This window comes from Moschus berezovskii, chromosome 6 (assembly GCF_049115385.1).
Source record: "Moschus berezovskii isolate FMDL1 chromosome 6, NW_MosBer_1.0, whole genome shotgun sequence".
In the NCBI taxonomy this organism is placed as follows: Eukaryota; Metazoa; Chordata; class Mammalia; order Artiodactyla; family Moschidae; genus Moschus; species Moschus berezovskii.
The window spans coordinates 95,394,538-95,416,616 of NC_142465.1; the positions used below are offsets into that span (position 1 = coordinate 95,394,538).

Sequence of the window (22,079 nt, forward strand, 5' to 3'; positions counted from 1 at the left end):
GTCAGGTGGTCTGGTATTCCCAGCTCTTTCAGAATTTTCCAGTTTATTGTGATCCACTTAAGGCTTTGGCATAGTCAATAAAGCAGAAATAGATGTTGTTCTGAAACTCTCTTGCTTTTCTGATATAAAGGGTATGCAATTGTCTTTCTGTGCCTAGATTTTTTTTTTAATCACAAAGCAACTCTTGACTCATTCCTTATCAACACTTGGCAGTGATAAACTTATCAAACACTAGTTCTTCTCAGTCTTAGACTGAATTTCTGCTGCCTGTTGCCTATTTAGAAATGGCCCAGGTTTCTGCTCTTACCTCAAGCCCAGACTCAAAAGGGCTTCCCTGGTGGCTCAGGTGTAAAGAAACTGCCTGCAATACAGGAGATGAAGGCTCAATTCCTGGGTGGGGAAGATGCCCTGGAATAGAAAATGGCTATCCAACCCAGTATTCTTGCCTCAGAAACCCCATGGACGGAAGAGCCTGGTGGGCTACAGTCCATAGGGTCACAAGTGTCAGACACAACCTAGCAACTAAACAAGAAGACTCAAAAGGAAGCTTACGAACTCTTCACTGAAAGTGAAATGATAAACTCACCACGATGAATGTTTAACTTAACCTAGATGTCAATGGAAGTATGTAAACTGCATTCATAGTCTTCGATTTTAAACCATTTCCACTGTACCTTCCTGACTCACACACTACTACTTGGATATTTAATAAGCAATCCAAGTGTAAACCACTCAAAGCTTAATTCACCCTCCAAATGTAGAGTCATTCTGGAGTTACTCACACCTCATCCAAACTCTCACCAAATCTACCTGCCAATTAATATCCAACTTTTTACCACCATTCACTCTGGTTCCAGCAGCTGCTTGTTTTAATAGTCTTTTAACTGCTCTTCTCACCTCCTCAAACATGAAGTCCTTTTGCATCAACCCCAGCCCAACAACACATTAAGCTTTATTAAACACAGGCTCCAAGATGCTGAAATTATTTTAATGCTTTGTTCAAGGCAGCATCACCAATGCTTGGGATTATGCTGGGATGGGGTCAAGTACTTGATATATATACTTGAAATGACTGCTCTTGCATCAAGGGTTTTTAGACTTGCTCTTCTCTGCTAGAAATATTGTTCCCTGAGGTACCTTAATCTATATTAAGGCTCTGAACTTGGTGCCTTCAGGGATTTGCTCTCAAGTCACCTTATCAATAAGGTTTTATCAACTACCCCACTTAAACTGTATCACAAATCCTCTTCCATCCTCATTTTCTTCACAGCATTTACACCACATAACCCACTGTGTATTTCATTCATTTGTATACTGCCTTTCATCTCCCATCCAGTTTTCAGTCTCATGAGATCAAGAATAGTGGCAAGCCCTTGCCCTTTACACATGTGCTTAAGATTTCACTTTCTACTAACATTTTACTAGTTTTGTATGTAAACGTCATGACATTCTAAGTGTGACAGCCCACTTGCTAGAAATATTTATTCTCACACCTCCAATGTAAAGAAACGGCTAAGGACTTCCATCCTGTCACACAACTACTTTACATAAGTAAGTAAGTGTTAGTCGCTCAGTTATGCCCGATTCTTTGTGACCCCCATGGACTGCAGCCCACCGGGCCCCTCTGCCCATGAGATTTTCCAGGCAAGGATACTGGAGTGGGTTGCCATTTCCTTCTCCAGGGGATCTTCCCAACCCAGGGATTGAACCCGGGTCTCCTGCACTGCAGGCAAATTCTTTACTGACTAAGGTACAAGGGAAGCCCCAACTACCTTAAAAATAGATATAAATTATGATTAAACCATTTGTTTTAATAAAAAAACTGCCTTAATGTGTTTAATGCTACCCAATTATATTTAAGAAGTATATTGCGTTTATTCACTATTAATAAATCTTAATAATCTAAAGTCAGAAGCATTTAATTTTTAATGTTTCCAATGCCTACTTAGAATACAAAGACAAAAAAAAATAAAAGTGTTTAATGTCTCTAGATAAACAGAAAATGTAAATACTTAACAGTATTTGCTGATCCATTTCAAAATCATTACACTGAAAGAAACCAGAGTACGTGTGTGTGTGTATGATTCCATTTATGCAGAATCTTATAAAATGCAAACCGATCTATATTAAAGAGAGAAAACAGATCAGCAGTTGCCAGAGGCTGAAGCAAGGGGGCATAATGAACTGCCCAGGAGGAAACCTACAGGAGGTGATTGACACGTTCTGTATCTTGACTGTGTTGGTGATTTCATGAGTGTCTGTCAAAGTGCACCTAAGAGGACAGCAAAAATTGACTAAGATAAATACTTCACGAAATCATTAAATGGCTAAAATGACTTTCTATGACTACATGAAATTGGGGGAGCTTTTTTTACCCAAGCATAACCAGAAAAACTAGGGAAACTACATGAGATTTCTTCCAATGACAACAAAAGATTGCATCCAGAGTGGGCTTGAAGGGATCATAAGAAGATGTAAGATCCCATGGACAGAGGGGCCTGATGGATTACAGTCCATGGGGTTGCAAAAGACTCAGACACGACTTAGCAACTAAACTGGAAAACAAAGACCTCTCATTACTCACCTATTATCAGAATCAAGTAAATAAAGCTTTACCTGAAGAACATTATTCACTAGTTCAAATGCACCAGAAAAGGAAATCAAATACCACAAGAAACCACAGTAAACATGGTATCACAAGAAGAAAACAACAATTCTCCAAATACCGAACTTAAAGTCACAGAATACTGCAATCTGACAGATTCAGAAGGGCTGTCATGAAGAAACACAATGAGCTACAAGAAAATTCAGAAAAAGTATTTTAAAAATTAATGAACAGAAAGAATGCTTTAACAAACAGATTGAAACTGTAAAAGAGAACCAAACAAATTCTGGAATTAAAGCACTCAATAACTGAGAAGAAGAACACATTAGAAAGCACTGAATATAAAGCAGATGGTAAGGAAGAGAAATTTAGAAATGATACAGGTAGAAAAGGAAGGAATAAGGAATTCTATGAGAACTATCAAGTTATAAGCAAAATGGGTATCCCAGAAGAGAGGGAAAAGAGAATTCATTTAAAGAAGCAATTGTGGAGAAGTTCCCAAACCTGGAGAAGGAACCGGATGCACAAGTCTATGAAACTAAGAGAATACCTAATTCCCTCAATGCAAAAAGAACTCTTTCCAGATATATCATATTAAAACTGTCAAAAGCCAGTGACAAAGAGTTTTAAAGACAGTCAAGGTAAAAAAAAAAAGAAGAGTAACCTACGAAGAAACTCCCATTATATTACCAGCAGCATTCTCAGCACCAGCCTTCCCCCGTGGCTCAGTGGTAAAGAAATCTGCCTGCGATAATGCAGGAGACCCAGGCTCAATCCCTAAGTCGAGAAGATCTCTTTGAGAAAAAAATGGCAACCCACTCCAGGATTCTTGCCTGGGAAATCCCATGGACAGAGGAGCCTGGTGAGTTATACAGTCCATAGCGTTGCAAATCAGTTGGGACATGGTTGAGCTACTAAACAACAAGCTTTCTCAGTGGAAACACTACAGGACAGGAGTGAGTGGAATGACATACTCAAAATACTGAAAGATAAAATCTGTGAGCCAAGAATACCCTATCCAGTAAAGTTACTCTTTAGACATGAAGGAGAAATAAAGGTTTTCCCAAACAAAAGCTGAGGAGGTTCATGACCACTAGGCAGGTGGCACAAGATGAGGGTTGGATCCTTGAGTCAGGAAGATCCCCTGGAGCAGGAAATGGCAACCCATCCCAGTATTCTTGTCTGGAAAATTCCATGGACAGAGGAGACTGGTGGGCTACAGTCCATGGAGTCACAAAGAGTCAGACTATGACTGAGCACACACACAGACACAGGACTGCCTTACAAAAAATGCTGAAAGATCTTCCTGCTGAAATGAAAAGACACAAAACTTTGAAGTAAGGTAATAGAATTTCTAATTCTAATACAATCAGAAAACTGTAACTCTGTACTAGAATATGCTGCTAAATATTTAATTACAACATAAAGGTTAAAGGGGAAAAAGAAGTAAAAATAAAATGATGTCAATTTGGTAAATAGAAAGGAATAACTTGGGACCACAAAAATACTGCGGAAAATTCATATAGGCAAATGAAGATAAGATGCTATCAGCAGGAAAAGAACTACTTTATCTATGAGAAATTTATACACATCCCATGGTAACCATACAATATAATTCTAGGTAAGACACAAAACACAACAAAAGAGGAACTAAGAAAAACATTATAAGAAAACCACCACACTAAAATAGCAGACAGAAATAGACACACACAAAAGAAACAACAAAGATACAGAATACCCAGAAAACAAAAGATAAAATTGGTAAGTCCTTATTCATCAATTGTACATCAATCAAAAAGATACAGGGTATGGGAATTCCCTGGCAGTCCAGTGCTTAGGACTTGGGTGCTTTCATTGCCATGGCCCTGGTTCAATCCCTGGTCAGGGAACTAAGACCCCACAAACCACATGCTTCAGACCAAAAAAAACAAGAAAGATACACACGTGCTGGTTGAAAAGATTAAAATAACAAGACCCAACTATATGTTGCCTCCAGAAGACTCAGCTCTAAAGACAAACATAGGCTCAAAGTGAAAGGAAAGACGACATTCCAAGCAAACAGCAGACAAAACAGAACCAAAAAGGGTAATGAGAGACAAAGATGGACAGTATATGATGATAAAGGGGATAATTCATCAAGAAGGTATAACAGTTAATAATATATATGCATATTACCTAGGAGCACCGAAATACATAAGGCAATTATTAAGAGACCTACAGAAAGAAACTGACAGCAACACAGTAATAGTACGGGACTTTAACACCCCACTTACATCAAAGGACACATCATCCAGATACGATGCCAACAAGGAGACAGCAGTCCTAAGTAAGAGTAAACTTTATAAAGTTTATAAGTTTAATAAAGTTTTATAAAGTTTATAAGTTTAATAAAAAAATGTTTTATTAAGTCAGATTGGACTTAATAAATACATATGTAGGACATTTCATCCAAATGTAGCAGAACACACATCCTTCTCAAGATCACACAGAACATCCTCAAGAACAGACCATAGTCTGGAATGTAATACCAAATCTCAATAAATTAATTAAGACCCAGATCAAACATCTTTTCCAAACCACAGAAATGAACTGTAAGAAAAAACTGGAAAATTCACAAATATGTGGAGACTTAACAACATGTTACTGAACAACCACTGGGTCAACCAAAGAAGAAATGTTTTTATATCTGAAGACGAATCAAAACGTAAATACACCTTTACAAATCTACGGGATGCAGCCAAAGTGGTATTAAGAGGGAAATTCATAGCAATACAGGCCTACCTCAAGAAACAAGAAAAATTTCAAATAAAAATTCAAATCATATACCTAAAGGAACCAGAAAAAGAGCAAAGTCCAAAGTCAGTAGAAGGACATAAAGATCAGAGGAGAAATAAATGAATTAGAGGTTAAAAAACAATAGATTTTTTTTAAAAAGAAAACTGACAAACCTTTGGCTAAACTACGAAAAAAGTATCTGATAAAATCTGAAAACGAAAAGGAGAAATTACAACAGATACCACAGAAATACAACAGATTATAAGAGAATACTATGAAAATTATACGCCAACAAACTGGACAATGTAAGAGAAATGGATAAACAGTTAAAATTACGTAACCTCCTAAGACTGAATCATGAAGAAACAGAAAACCTGAATGGGCCAATCATTAGACTAATCACTAGCAGAGAAATTGAAATACTAATCAAAAACCTCCCAAAAAACAAAAGTCTAAGACCTGATGGCTTCACATGTGAATTCTACCAAATATTCAAAGAAAAGCTAGACTCAGACTCTTCCAAAAAACTGAAAAGAGGAAATGCTTCTAAACTCATTTTACAAGGCTAGCACAAAGAAAATACAAAAAAAAAAAAAAAAGGCAGTGTCACTGATGAACACAGATGCAAAAGTACTCAACAAATATTAGCAAATCAAATGCATGTGTGGAAGAACAAAACAGTTGTAAAGCAGGTCAACTGGTATTAGACTGAAACTCAACTTTTGATGATGAGCAAACTGCAGTGTATACAGAAGTCAAAATGTAACGCTATGGGAAATCTTCTGACCTACTCTTCTGCAAGGCTCAATGTTAACACAAAACTACTTGCACTGGGCCCAGCAACCAAGAATAAATGCTCACCATGCTCACGTTTTACAATCTATTATTCTTAGCTACACACTAACTAAATTTGTGTAACTTAGCTACACAAATGTGCTTTTCTAAAAGGAAAAAAATCCCTCAAACATGTAATAATCTTACATGAGTTTTATTAGGCATCCCCAATATAAATGAATTCCTGAAATGGCTTTCTTTAACAGGAACATAAAAATCCTTAGCAATTTCATAAAAAAATTTGTAAGACTTAAAAAATGTAGCTCTCCCTCTAGCAGGGTCTTATAAATAGTGAAAAGGGAAAAAGGTCCTTACAATGTTGTAAGATAAAAACATTAAGATAAATTAATCAAATACTAGGTAACTCCTTTGAAATACTGTTATTACTTCAAAACATGTTAATCATACCACAAATATAGCTGAAGTCTTATTATTTTAAAAAGGGCTTCTACAAATATGTGTGTGTATATATATGAACCACTTCACAGTACACCAAAAACTAACAAAACATAAATCAACTGGGCTTCAATAAGGGGAGGCGCACTCTACAAAAACAAGATTGAGAATGTTTTTCACAAAAGTAAACAAACTAAAAATACTATTACAACTGAGTATGTAAAAATATAACATCAATAATTCTTTTCATTGAGAATGTTTAGGCAAACTGCAGTTCCCTTTATAGGTTCACATATAAATAATATTACCACAGAGTACCATTTAAGCCAGTGTGCTTCACCCATACTCTCCGAAATACCTTTCTATATAACAAGTAATTCACCTGTAACACGCATTCAATAAATATTTTAGAGACTAATTTTGTACCATGTATTATGTTAGAGACTGGGTATGGCTGAAACACTGAAAACAACTTTGTAGTGGTATTACAGCACACATTTATTTTCTCTTTCACACTGTGAAAAGCCATTTGGTGTAGCAGAAAAGACTACTGACCTAGAAAAAAATATGGGTTGCAATTCCTGCTCTGTTTACAAGTCCTTTTTTAATTTTCATAGTAATATAGAACCATGTGTTATATACCATGCAAATCTGATTCAGAGAATGAACTGGACTATGTAAATATTTTTTTAAATTTTAATTTAAAGTAATACAGCACTTGTTACATTCTCAAGGCTTCTGAAGTTCATAACCATTAGCAATGACAAAATACTCTAAACCATTAAAAAACAAAAAAACTCCTCAGACTTTATCTGTATTATAGCTAGTTTTGAATTGCAAAATGTCCTCCACTAGGTCAGATTCTTTTAAGAATTAAAAAAGAAAAATATATAAGATATTTTCGCTTAAAATCTTACCTTTTAAGAAACTTACATTTTAAAAGTAGAAAAATACTATTCATTAAAACAAACAAAAACTTCTCTCAAAAAACAAAAATCCCCCAAGATATTCAAATGACATATGTGACTGTACTCTTTTTAATAAAGGCTTTATATATAAGCATTTCCTTGTAGGTGTGCAACCCCCGGCCTTTCCATACATATAAATGTATCAGTTTTTCCAATAAAGAATCTACCTAAATAAGAATTTCTCTTTGTCTTTTAGAGAACATAGGAAAAGGTATTAGACTTTAAAAAGAAAAGAAAAAAAGTTGTAATCATATAGGAAGCCCCCCATCAACTATTTTAAAGACTTCAACCATATTTACCCATTTTCATACCTTATTCAAACATCTAACACTTTTTCTAACCATATGATATTTTTAAAAGAATTCCAACAGCAAACAATAAAAGATGTATTAAACAACTGTGGCAAATTCTATCCTTTTATGAGTACTTGCATATTTAAAACATTTTATTAAGGTGTAAAAGGGAGGAGAAGTTTCACAAAGATTTACTGATATGATTATCAATGCTTGCAATGGGAATAAAACAGATCTTAAAATACGCATTGAGAGTCAACTACTGTCCACCTTAATTTTCCTTCATCTGAAGTTCAGAGGTAATGTGTGTCCACTTTAGGGAAGATTTATATTTGAAAAAGTTTATTTGAAAAATAAACAACTTTAAATTTTACAATATTTTCCACTTCCAAGAGTCTTTCAGATAGAGAAGATGAGCCTTATGATTTAAAACATGATCCGATTTACAAAATCTCATTTAGTCCTATCAAGTAAGACAAAATACAATAACAAATGGGGAAATGTTAGTAACTATTAAGAACTCCAATGTAAAAGTTAAAAAAAAAAAAAAACACCATTTGTTGCATGTATCTTAGTCTGGCGGTATTTATACTCTCATGTATATTAAAAAGCTTCACTGAAATTTAATGTGCTGCTTTATTACCAAGATAATACTATCATATTAAAATATAATTTGTGCAATCTAGGTTTATTTTATAGAAAAATTTATCAACTATAACCAGGGATTAACAAATTTTTCCTTGAAAGGTCAGATAGTAAACATTTTGTGCTTGCAGGTAATAAAGTGTCACTACTTAACTCTGTCACACAGAAAGAAAGCAGCCACAAGTAAATGAATGGGTATGCCTGTGAGCTGCAGTTTTGTCTGCTGCTGAAAAGACAAAGCATATTTTATATATATATATATATAGAGAGAGAGAGAGAGAGAGGTGAGGGGAAGAGACGCAGGAGGGCAGGGAATACAGGGATAGGAATAATAATATAGATGGATAGCTATTACTAAATAAACACTATAAAGTAAAAATTTCCACACTTATTTCCCAATCATAATTGCATGTGTATATATATGTATACATATAAGTTATAAAACTATTTCAATTCCGTATTCTTTTTGGTGTGTGTAAATAGTATCAGAACAAAGTCAGATAAGCAGCAGAGTATCATGAGTGACTGAGTACTCATAAGGTAATCAATAACCATGAAATTTGGTTTTGACCATCTCAGTATTTCTACACAATGGGAAAACTAATTTATTTGCTGTGCCCCTGAAGAAAACATTAGATGTATAATTCAGATGTCATTTTAAAACTTAATTGAATTGTTACAATTCTGAAACTAAATGTGATTTGCTTTGTTTTATTAGAAAAAATACTCAGGCAAGGTCTACAATCATCGGTCAATTAAGAATGACTTACAAGAACATGAGGCAATAAAATAAAAATACAGGTACAAACTATATATCTGAAACACTATTTGGCAATTTTATAACAAATCAAAATTTAAAAAGAACAAAGGAGATTGCAGATTACTTCATAGATACAGAATAAAGCAAATGATGAAGTGCTTAAGCAAAAGAAAACAAAAAATAGTAAGAAAACACACTGCTTTTCTTTTCAAAAATAAAACCACATTTGCTACAGATCGTATGATAATACCCTTATTAAACAACCATTCCAGAATGTCTTACAGAAGCAGTGCTTTTATTTGCACTTCATTTAATTTTATATGACTTACTATAGCTCTTTAACCCCACTGTTAACGAATAAAGCCTTCCATAATTTTTATCATTTTTTAAAGTTTTTTTAAAGTAAATGAGAAATGACTTATGTATCATGGAACCTTTCCCATTTTGGAACCAAAAGGCTTATTAATTCTATACTTTTGTCTATTCTTTCTTTAAAAAATTTTAGTGTAAAAACTGCTGGTCTTTTTATATCACTGTAGTAAAGTGAAAACTCCTCAATCAGGAGTAGTTTCTGCAGTTTGACTGCATATAACCACATACTTTACAATATGTCCTTCCAACAGTAAGGAAATAATTGATTTCACGGTCACTGTCAGAAATGAGTGCCATAATTCTATTATGGGTAATAGGTCCTCCCTCAAAGACTTTCTGGAAGGATGTTCAATGTGTTTTGCTCTTATAGATATTAACAGTAGTACATAGTCCCTTAAGTCTGCAAAAGACATTTATTGTTAAAGAAGGTGCTTTATTAACAATTCCTCTGGCAGCACTAGTGAATTACAATATCCTTCAATATTATTTCTACCCATAATATATACATTTAACTTTTCATGCCTCTAGAAAAACATCTACAGTACATTTCATAATATAAAAATATATTACAAATCTGAATTATTTACAAGCAATGTTCTATTAACTCTATGCAACAATTTGTTTGATACAATACTAACAAGTTACACATATTTCCATTTTTGTAAGTTAAAAAAAAAAAATCCATATGGCTTCTTGCTTACCAAGCAAGAAAGTGATTTTATTTTCCTTTTCAAAACCAACTTTGGTGCATAAAGGATTCAGTTTGAAGATACTTGTAAAAAAAATAAGATTTTTCTTATGTTAAGAAAAAAACAGCTCACAAACCAAATGCTTTCCTCAAAAAAAAAAATAGAGGCTTATTATATAGGTTAAAATGAAAATATGAGGATTATTCAAATAATTTGAAATAGAGGTTTTTCAAAAACCGTTAACAGATTAGTTATATAGGTAAATATTAACATACTGTACTCCATGAGAAAACCCTACTCCTGAAAGGGGAGCCACCAGACATTCTGCAACACTCTTTAACAGAAATTCTCAGCCCTAATTCGATAGACGAATTTTTAGTTGATTGCAAATGTCGTTCACTGTTTGCTTAAATACAAATTGAACACTTTTCTTATCAGAGTTCTGCAAAAGAACACAAATGGCAACCAATCACATCTATTTATCATAATTGAAAGGTAAATTATCTCTCGATAATTTTCATTGTCTAAATATTTCCTAATAAGACTTCAAATCAATAGACACTGTCAAGACAAATATCCTTACAGTGCTTTTGGTATTTGTAAGGGCACATGTTGTAATTGGTTTTCTTTCCAATATCAACTACTGTAATCACTAAAGGGTTTAAAAAAAAAAAAAGCAGCTTAAAGCAGCAAGCATGCAAAGCCTTTAAGAAGCTGTTCCACTAAGTTGCCAGAAGAGTGTTTGCTCAGTCTCCCACAGTACCACTCCATGAAAATGTGGATATACAGTAATATATTAATATATTCCACAGAAGAGCCTACTTCATTCACAGAATGTTTACACTAAGCATAAATATTCTAAATACTGGATTTAAGGAAAAAAAAGGAAGGGGGTTGATTCTAATGTGCAACTTTTACTAAAACCCATTGTCAGTGACTAAGACTGCAGGTGTCCCCGCTTGTTTGCTTTTATGTATTTATTTATTTTTTACCTCTTCAACCTCTTCTGCGGCATTGTTCTAGAAAAAGAGAAAAAGGGATAATCTTTTATTCAACTGAATGAAAAACACATATGAAGTGTTTCAAAAATACAAATATGTATAAGAAATAGGAAATGTGACAATCACTGATCACCATGAAAATTTATTTCCTAAGCATTCACACGATGGATATAAATTCAGTTACATAATATACAGCTTTTTAACAAATCCTTTTCATGTAACCTATTAATGTGTTTCTAAAAACGAATCTCATGTTTAAATTTATTTGAAATTTAAGTTAGTGTTTAAGTTTCATATAAATATGTCATTTTTACTGCTATTTTTGAAGTTAATATATGTTTGGAATGTTTGTCATGCTTTCATTTTGAGATGTGCATAAGCTGCAAACTTTTTCTCCTAAAAGAAATTAGAATAATTGCTTTCTTCCCCTATTAATTTCACATGCTTTCCCACTCAAAGTCCAAGCATTGCTAAGCTGCTACAGCATGGCAAATGTAGGGGGTTCTATAACTTTGCACCACTTTAGGGTAGATTTGATTCTAATTTCCAGAATCATAGAAGCATGAAAGTTTATAGACTCAAGATTAAATGTTAAGATGGGTGGAAGATGGTTTACAACTAAAGAAAATTAACTCCACAGAAGTAGCAAATACATCTTAAGAATGTATATCTTCATTACCCCAGAAATTAGTAACAATTGCAGAATTATACCCTGAGAACAGGCGATGCAAATCCTATGCACTTCTGGACATCAGCTCTGAGCCTGAATGATTTTTTTTGTCACTTTCATCAAAATATCTAAATTGCTTCCTATATAGCATAAGAACAGCAAAAATAAGCTGATTCTGTGAACAAGGAAGACTCTCATAGAGTGGAAAGTAGAATGCAGCGCAGAAACACAAAAGTTAGTTTCAACTTTTTATTTAAAATTCATGCCCCTTTATCAACTCACTGCTTAAGGCATGTTTAGGACCATTCTTGGTTCTCTCAAAATAACACTATTTTAGGATGCTAGTTTTAATCACTCCCTTCAAAGAATAAGCAGAAATAAGTCCTAAATTAGGAGCCAGTAAATAACGAATATCTAATTATTTTTCTTTAAAAAGAGAAAGCTAAATCATCTAAGGTTATTTCACTGTTCTCTCTGCTAGCTAGTTTCTTGATAACCTAGCTCATTCCACAAAAAAACAGAAGTTTTCATCAGACTAAGCACTTTCACCAAAAGATGCTTTCAAAGTCTGGAAGCATCTCCGTGTCTCCTTGAAGCAAGGTATGTCACCTTATTCTTATCCAACCTACTACTATATAAAGTATATACTAAACTAGAATTCCTTTTTAAAATACAGAAAGTTTACTCAAGAGTGCCTTTTAAGCATTTTCAACCACTTTCTTAATCACCATAGTGTATGTCATTGGCACAGAGGCAGAACAGAGTTCAGTCACATCCTAGCTGTGTCACTTTGGGCAAGCTATGTACCTCTTGCCTCAGATTTCTAATCTGTAAAACAGACATAGGTACACCTACTTCACCTGCTTCACAGGCCTGCCGTGAGGAGGAAGTGTTATATAAAGTACCGAGTACAGTGACTCAGCAAATAGCCAGCAAACAGCCAGAAATGGTGGTCTCTTCTCCTTCCCCCACTAAACGTATTCCATATGCACGACACACAAAAACAAAGGTAAGATCAAAAAACTTAGAAATGTGAACACTCCAAGCTACCTCTTAAAAACAAGCACAGTAATATTTGAACTGCTCTTTTGAAAAGTCTGCGAAGAGTACAAGTTTAAGAACTTCAACCATTAGTGGTATTTAGTGAACATGTGATATGTGTCCAGGTCTACATGTTTGATATTATTAAAAAATTACAAATACTTAAACAAAAGGCACTTATTTTCAAAACAGTCTATATCACAGTCTAAGCTACTCAAGATAAATCTGGAATTAACCTGGCATATAAACTTGACCAAAATACTGCCCTTCTAGAGTCTACAATTTATGTATCACTGTGATATGATTTCCATATGTAAAGCTCCAGAAAGCAAGATATGCTGGATACTGAAACTCAGTACTTAAAAATAAAGTCCTGACCTTATATCCAAAATTTAAGAAGATTTACCATTACAATTCAAAGTGAAACATCAAAGCAAAATTTAAGTTACCTGTATATGTTTGGGTCCAAAAGCAAGGCAGTATCTTTGGGTAGCTTTGATAAATGAACTACTTTAGTTTTTAATTGATGTCGTTCACTTTCATTCACCCACACATCAGGCAAACTGTGAATTAAAAAAAACAGGTCATATATAAAATAACATTAAGATTAAGTTTATCCTTCACATATCTTCACATTTCTCACATTACCCAGCTTTTTCTGACTTGTATGACTGGGTCACCTAGGTTAACAAGCTTATCAGACACCAAGGAATCTCAGTAATCTAAGTAATGGGATGTAGAGACCCAGCCAGAAAATGCTATGGTGAAATTTTAGACATAAATCTGGAAATGAATTTTGATGGCAAAATCATCCCACAACTTGGAAACACATATTAACACACTGCCTGTCTCTTAGCTTGCTAAGTGAAATTAGAGCATGATGTGATAAAAAGCTGAAATCTAGCTTCTTTATAAAGATATAAGAAGGAAAAACCCCACCAGATTAACTTTCACTTGGAAAAAAATGAATTTCAGAATAAAAGCATTTTGATATTTGGATTGATCAATTTCTAAAATATTAAGAATACAGTCATCCAAATATAATTTTTAAGGAACCTTACTATAAAAACAGCTCTTACAAATCAGTATGAAAAAAATGAACTCTCATTAGGGGAAAAAGAATAGGGGATACAAAGGACATAAACCATTTAATTCACCAAAGATGTAGTTGCTCATAATCAAAGAAATGCAAAATGTAAGAACTCCAACAGCCAGTGTTGATAAGAAGTCAGAAATAAGCTCTCTAGTGTCATAGATGATATTAGAAGCTGACACAAACTTTCAGGAAGGCAATGCCTATCTCCATAACATTTTCCATAGCTTATAAATAAAAGCAAAGTTTAATGTTTTTTTAACAGTGGAGAAAAATGGGTAGCTTTAAATGTTCAGTAAAAAGTTCATTCAATAAATTTTACACAGACATTCAAAATATTTTAGAGTAGCTTTTTAAAACCTGGAAAGGAGGGGGTAAAAGGAAGTGGAAAGTATGTCCTACACTCACAGACATTTGATAAACACAAGGTTTTTAAAAAGTTAAGTAGATTTCTTTACTTCAGTATGCTAATGTGCACTGTAAACTCCCAAATCTATTTTTTAAATTTATTTTTAGTTGGAAGATAACTGCTTTACAATGCTGTGCAGGTCTCTGCCATACAACAATATGAATCAGCATGTACATGTGTCCCCTCCCTCTTGAACCTCCCCCACCCCTCACCTCATCCCATCCCAAATCTATTTTTAAAGCTCTTAATTCATATCAGGTTCATTAACATCTCTTTGGACTGGAGTTTGGGAAATGATATTGTAGAAAAATATATAATAACAAGAATAAGTATGGACCACATCTTATTAATTTTTAATGAGATTCCATTCATTTCAATTTATTCTATTACTGGTGCTTTTCTCTGATATACCTTCATTTACCTTTTGCAACAACTAAAATAATTTTTAAGAATAAAAGGAATATCGAACGTGAAATATCCAAATTAAGGAGCACATGGGTCAGAACCACTCTAATAAAAGGGTACTAAAACTCAAAAGAAAAATGTAACACTCCTAGAAAACTCACCAATTGCTTTTTTCAATAAAATATCATTAATAGTGTCCTGGAAAATGTTTAGAAATTGTTAAAATAATTGACTCAGAGGCATAACTAAGGTTGCTTACCCCCTATCCTACCTGAAGGTTATTAAAAGTTCTAAAAATAATCACATCCTAAAAATGATTAAAATTGCTATGACAACTTACATTAAAAAAACTGTTTTAAAAGTTAATTTTAAAGCTTATACCTTAAGCCAGGTACTCTTAAGAGCCTTTACAGATTCTCTTTTCATGCTGACAACCTCAAAATGTTCTGTGATTTCATTCCTGTTAAGTCTTCTATATTTGAACCCAATAGCTTAAGTAATTTTTGAGTAAAAGATTTTAATAAGACTAAGACATCAGTCTATTAGTTATATATGCAGTATTCCACATACTTACATGTCTTCAGGCATCCAATGAAGCAAAAGTTTTATCTTTCCAGAATCCTCTTTTCTCTTAGCTATTACCTAGCAATGATATAAAATAAATTACAAAAACTATAAAACATCATTCTAATATGCTTTAAAAAAGCTTTCGGTCCTAATCAAGAACTGAAGTGTTCATGTCTGGGACCAGATGTTACCACCGCCACATCTTGTCCTGCCCTACTACTACTAAGTTGCTTCAGTCGTGTCAGACTCTGTGCGACCCCACAGACGGCAGCCCACCAGGCTCCCCAGCCCCTGGGATTCTCCAGGCAAGAACACTGGAGTGGGCTGCCATTAGTTCAGAGCAATTTCACTCTTGATCATCTATTTTCACAAAAGAAAAAGAAGAGAAAAAGCAAAGTAGCTTTATACAGTCAAAGACAAAAACCATATTATCTCTTAAAATGCTGTTTATTTAAGTCTTTAGCTGAGCCAGAATATCAACCAAGAATCCACACTGGCTAAAATGGTTTTTTTTTTTTGGGGTGGAGGGGGATGCGGGGGAGTAATGAAATGTGTTTGAAGAACAAATGAATAGTGAAGGAAAAAATAACAATGGGAAGGGACAAGTCTCCTTTTTATGATTAAGGTATCTGTCATTTGTGTGGAGGCTTTTTGTTTGTGGGTTGATTTGTGTTATTTTAAATGAAACATAAATCAATCAGTGTTTAGGTTTGATTTTAAGGAATTTGGTTTGATTTTAAGGTGTGATTTGATTAAGAAATCTAAGTTAAAGTGTGGATCAACTAGAACTATAAGGATCTATTTAAGTGCAGGAAAAACAAAATGTTTGTCTTTCATTACCAGATTCTAAAAACTAAAGTAATGATTCTTAAATATCGATCAAAATGGCATTTTATAACTGAGAACTTGCATGTTAATGAGAACGCTAGTGTTTTAATAATCTATGTCAATATTTTTACCAAGTTTTTAAGTTTCAAATAGCCTCACAAAAAATGTTATGTGTCATTCTCAAAACATATTAGAAGTAAAAGCAGTACTTCACGCAAATACAAAACACTTTCTAGTCCCATTACTTAAAACACTATAGTTAAGTATTCTAATTCTAGACTCGGTAATGGGATTAATTAAAAAGCCCAAAGACAGATCTGAAGACACTAAAACAAACTACCTCTACATACAAAGAAATAAAATATAAAAATAACGCAATGCAACCAAGTATAGCAAGTCAACTGATTGGTAACTGGGATTCTGCTGACCTCTTCTGGAGAAGGCTCAAAGAAAATGTTTCAAAGGAAGACAAATTAGGCAAACTGAACAGCACAGTACACCACATAAATATTCTTATGTAAAATATTGCACTATCAATATGGCTATCAAATTAACTATCAAAGCTAATTTGATACTAGAAAACTTCTATTTACAGTTAGTACTAAACACTGACTACTAACAGAAATGATTCTGTTTAATACAAACCACCTTCATCAACCTTTCTCAGTCACAGTCATGGAACTTTCAAGTATTTCCTCACCTAGCTCCTTTCCTTTCTATTGTGTCCAAGGAAGACCATTACCTATTATGGATGTTTCTTCCTTCCAGTTACCCCAGGAAAAAGCATTCTTCAGACTATATTACACCTTTGTTGCTTCTCCTCAGTCAAGGTACCTCTGCCACCACAATGTCACTTGGGGTGCAAAATCACTCTTATTCCTAGGTTTTTTAAAATTTATTGATAACAAACAGCTATCAATCATGTTCTTAAACCCTCGCAGATGTTTTCTACAAAAGGAAAACTTTTCATTTTCATAGACTATGTTAACGGAGTAAATTTTAAGTTTTCTTCCAGACTCCCAATATCACATTTTTTGATCATTTTTACTTCTCCTGTGGTCAGCTTAAGGATTTCATCTCAAGGATCGGCTCTAATGAAATCCTGTGAAAACTGATGCTACACTTTATAAAAAGAACCTTGTCTATCATCGTTGCCTCTATTCCCTAACAGGTAGAGGTCCTTGTTAAATACTAGACCATTATTTCATCAGATTTATTACCCTTTTAAATAATTAAATGTTGACAGGTCCCAAACCTCAGTCCTTCAATGTCTTCTCTTTTCTATTTAATACGTGCTAGGTGATCTTATCCAGTCTGGTATCTTTAAACACCCTAATATACAAGAAACTTCCACTCTTATCTGTAGTCACATATCTCCTCTAAGCTCAGACTCATATCCATCTGCCTACATGACAAAAGCATTAGATGCTCCACAGAATCTGTTGAAATTACGGCTCCTGATATTCCCCTCTCCTTCAACCTGGGCTTTCCTCGTGGCTCAATGGTAAAGAATCCAGCAGCCAAGCAGAAGACACAGGTTTGATCCCTGGGTCAGGAGGATCCCCTGGAGAAGGGAATGGCAACCCACTTGAGTATTCTTGTCTGAAAAATCCCATGGCCAGAGGAGCCTGGCAGGCTACAGTCAATAGGGTTGCAAAAGAGACATGATTTAGCAACTAAACAACAACTCCCTCAATCTGCTCACTTCACAGACGCTATTAAAAGGCAACTCCATCCTTTTGGCTAGCTGCCCAGGCGAAAAACATTGGGAGTCATCTTATCCTCTTGTTACCATACCTGATCCATCCGTAATTCTCATCAATACTACTTTCAAACGACATCCAGAGCCTAACAATTTTTAGTATCTCCACTGCAACCACTCTGGTTTTTTCTCACTTGAGATACTGAAAAGACTGACCCGTTCTCTCCCCCACACTGACCTACAATATGTTCTCAATACCGAAACTGAAGTGAGCACATTAAAACCTACATGAGAGGCAAGAGACTGGTGAGTTCTCTAAGGCAGAGACAAAGATGAACACACAAAGCTACACCAGGAAAGTTTTGAGTAATGGGAATGTTCTAACGTATTTTTTAACTGTGGTGGTGGTGGTTTCACTGGTAAGTAAAACTGTCAAAATTCAGACAATTGTATAACTTTTTTTTTTCCTGGCCACACGGCTTGCAGGATCTTAGTTCCCAGACCAGGAACTAAACTCAGGCCCCAGCAGTGAAAGCACAAGGTCCTAACCACGGACCACAAGGAATTACCTTGTATACTTAAAATGGGTGAGTTTATATTTACTACACCTCAATAGAACTTTTATTTAAAAATTCACATCAGAGCATGGCTACTCAAACTCCTCCAATGGCTTCCCAACACACATGGAATAAAAAGCCAAGGTGTCAGTCCAACCAGATTCTCCCCATTACCTCTCTGACACTTCTTCTCTCTCTGCCTCAATCATTTCCTCCAGTTACACTAGCCTTCTCACCAGTTTCAAACATGCTTGGCATAATCCTTCTTTAGGATTCCACACTTGCCTCTGGCTATGATGCCCCTACCCCTAATAACTGAATGGTCCATATCCTCACCTTCCAGCTTTTAATGTTATTAATTTACCCTGTTTATCATGTATCCCCCATTAGAGTGTAGGCATATCTAGTTTCTTGTTTTTTGTCCATTTTGTTCACTTCTATATCATTAATACCTGGCACGTGTAGCTGCTTAGTATTTAAGTAAATGAACAAATTAGCTCTAATGCCACACTCCTTTTGAGTCTGGGACCACATCTTACCAACCTTTAAAAATAATTATAATAAAAAACTTAGAAGGTGGAAAGGGGGAACAAATTAGAAGTATGGGATTAACAGATACAAGCTACTACACATAAAATAGATTAGAAACAGAATTTATTGTATAGTATGGTAAATAATCGGCCTGCAATGCAGGAAACCGGGGTTTGATCCCTGAGTCAGGAAGATCCTCTGGAAAAGGGAATGGCACCCCACTCCAGCGTTCTTTCCTAGAGAATTCCATGGATAGAGGAGCCTGGCAGGCTACAGCCCATGGGATCACCAAAGAGTCAGGATATGACTGAGCGACTAACACTTTCACAGGTAATTATATTCAATATCTTATCATATATAAAGGAATATAACCAGAAAAATAACATATATATAACTGAATCACCTTGCTGTATATCTGAAACTAACACAATATTGTAAATCAACTGTATTCCAAGAAAAGAAAAAGATCAAATGGATAAAATTTAAGTAACTAATCTCCTATCTCATAAGCTTTTTACTCAGCAAAACCTTTAAAAGTCTACTTTATCAAATCATCATGAAATACTTTTTATGATCAGTCAATCCTCAGGCTTTTTAAAAAAAATTTTTTTTATGTGAACCTTTTTAAAGTCTTTATTTAATTGATTACAATATTGTTTCTAATTTTATGTTTTTTGGCTCTCTGGCCCTAAGGCATGTGGGATCTTAGCTTCCCAACCAGGGGTCAAACCCACACCCCCCTGCACTGGAAGGCCAAGTCTTAACCTACAGGGCAGTCAGCAAAGTCCCAATCCTCAGTTTATTTCAACTTGTAAAATGATTAATATTTTCTATCTCCTATGTGTTAATACTTAAATGTAAACTTGAATAATAAATGTTAATTTCAACTTAAAAAAAAAAAAGAACAATTATAGACATACCAAATCATAAACCTGTTATCAAATTCCAAAGGAGCACTTTAACCATCACTGCTGAGCAAGCTCCTTATCTAGCTGAATCCCAACAAAATTCCCAGCACAGTCATTTTTAGACTTTGTCTTCAAAGCCTCTAATTTTCCTTCTGACTCTTATTTAAAAATGTATTTCCAACATTCTTTAAAAGCATATATGTATGGCAAACCTTTCCTTAAACCCAACCCACACCTATTATGTACTCCAAGCTCAGAAAAGATTCCCTTTCCTTGTGTCTAATCTTCTACCTTCTTGTCTTTAACTTTGGGAATCAAAATCAGGGACTGTGAACTGGAAGTAATCATGAAAAAAAAGTGAAAATACAAGAAAACCTCATTAGTAGAGGAGTTGGGAAAAATAAAAGATTCAAACCAGTAGAAATATCCATACTGATCTTTTATATTTAAATTCTCATGCATTTTGATTAGAATATATAAAACCTAAATTCTATTTCAACTGCCAAAATTAAAGAAACTCTTTTTCCAGGGACTCAAATCACTGAGTCTGGTCTAAGGTTTATCTCTACTAACTCACCTACATCAAACTATAGCAATATAAAGATGACTGGATAATAAAATGGCAAGGTGCATGAGAAGAAAACAACTTTGGGAATCAAAGTTGTTAACTTCTCTATTAACTTCTAGTTAACCAAAAACTATTTTTTTTTAATTTGATATTTTGCTTTTTCCAACAGCTATCCAACAAATATACATGCAGTTCTACATGCTTCAGATATATCCACAGAAAAAAAAAAAAGATAAAAATCCCTTCTTTCATGAAGCTTTCATTTGATAACCATTATCTTATTTTCTGTTTAACACAAGCATTAGACGTGCATTTTAGGGGAGATAGCATGCAGAAACATAGACAGGGATGTGCGTTAAAGGAAGTCTCCTGTTCTAACTTTACATATAAGGAAACCAGAGGTCAGAAAACACACCTAGTTTACTTAAAAGTCAGAGACGGATCTTCAAATGCTTAGTAACCCAAATGCCATCCCAATTTCCTAAATAGCTCAAATTCAAGGCTAAAAAACTTCATGTGATCTTTTAAACATAAACTGTGGGAAATATTTGAAAAAAAATAAAATCAGATACTTACAGTACTATGAAAAACAACACTGTGTCCCTTTCCTAAACTTTCTATATGAGCTGAGAGGTTAAAGCATATGGCTCGATGTCTTATCGCATCCAGTGTTTGTGCATCGAAGAAATCATGCGGTCGTGCTGAAAGTCAATAGAAAAGTGGTAAAGAATATTTAGAAAAATGTAACTGTCTCAGAACAGCCATAATTAGTGATCTATTTTACACAAAAATATGCACTAAGTAGAAAAGACTGAAATAATTAACAATTTATCTATCTAGTGTTTAAATATCAAGATTTTCTTTGCTTCCAAAACATAGAACCAAGCTGACAAGGTTAAGGGTGTAAGAAGCAGAACACTAACGAGCAAGTGTGGTTTAATTTTGCTCCTTGGTGTGTGAGATTTCAACCTTCGACCTCATGATTGTACACTTCAGCTACTCTCTTTGTCATATAGTTTTGTATTTTACTCCAGGATCTCTCCTGAGCACCAGTCCTGCGTTTCCAACAATATGACAAACGTCTTTATCTATGTACTACAAGATGTCATTCACCTCGGCCAAACACATGAAATACATTTCAGGAACAGCTTACATTAATATGTAATATAAATTTGCTTCAGATCTGACAAAGTAGTAATATTAAAATTTAAAAATTTTGGAACTTTTGACACACATTTTCTTGATTACGAGTAACTCTTCTAACAATAATCTAAGAAAATTATAAATACATTTAAATGCCAATGAGGACTCCAAAATTCTTTCAAACACCCAATCTCATCAGTTATCACCTATGTGACTCTGCACAAACTGCCTGATCTTTCTTAGTCTGTTTCCTAATTTGAGAAATGGAAATGCAACAGCTATAGATGATGAGCAAAATAAATGCATAGGAAAAATGCCT

General features: G+C 34.3%; 1 protein-coding gene across 5 annotated transcripts in view; it reads right to left on the minus strand.

Moving 5' to 3' along the window:
* Window positions 1-22,079, minus strand: part of AEBP2 (AE binding protein 2) — a 296,022-nt gene that overhangs the window by 220,529 nt on the left and 53,414 nt on the right. For 4 of the 5 annotated variants that reach the window (XR_016037669.1, XM_055394700.2, XM_055394702.2 and 1 more), the window contains exons 5-8: window positions 21,194-21,318; window positions 15,531-15,598; window positions 13,499-13,612; window positions 11,330-11,356 (exon numbers count right to left, since the gene is read on the minus strand). Coding sequence is in view for 4 of the 5 variants with exons in the window: in XM_055394700.2 (XP_055250675.1) it covers window positions 11,330-11,356; window positions 13,499-13,612; window positions 15,531-15,598; window positions 21,194-21,318 (334 nt within the window). In the remaining variant the exon portion in view is untranslated. Of the gene's footprint in view, window positions 1-9,211; window positions 10,780-11,329; window positions 11,357-13,498; window positions 13,613-15,530; window positions 15,599-21,193; window positions 21,319-22,079 lie in introns of those variants that run through there. The other variant, XM_055394699.2, reaches the window with a different exon arrangement.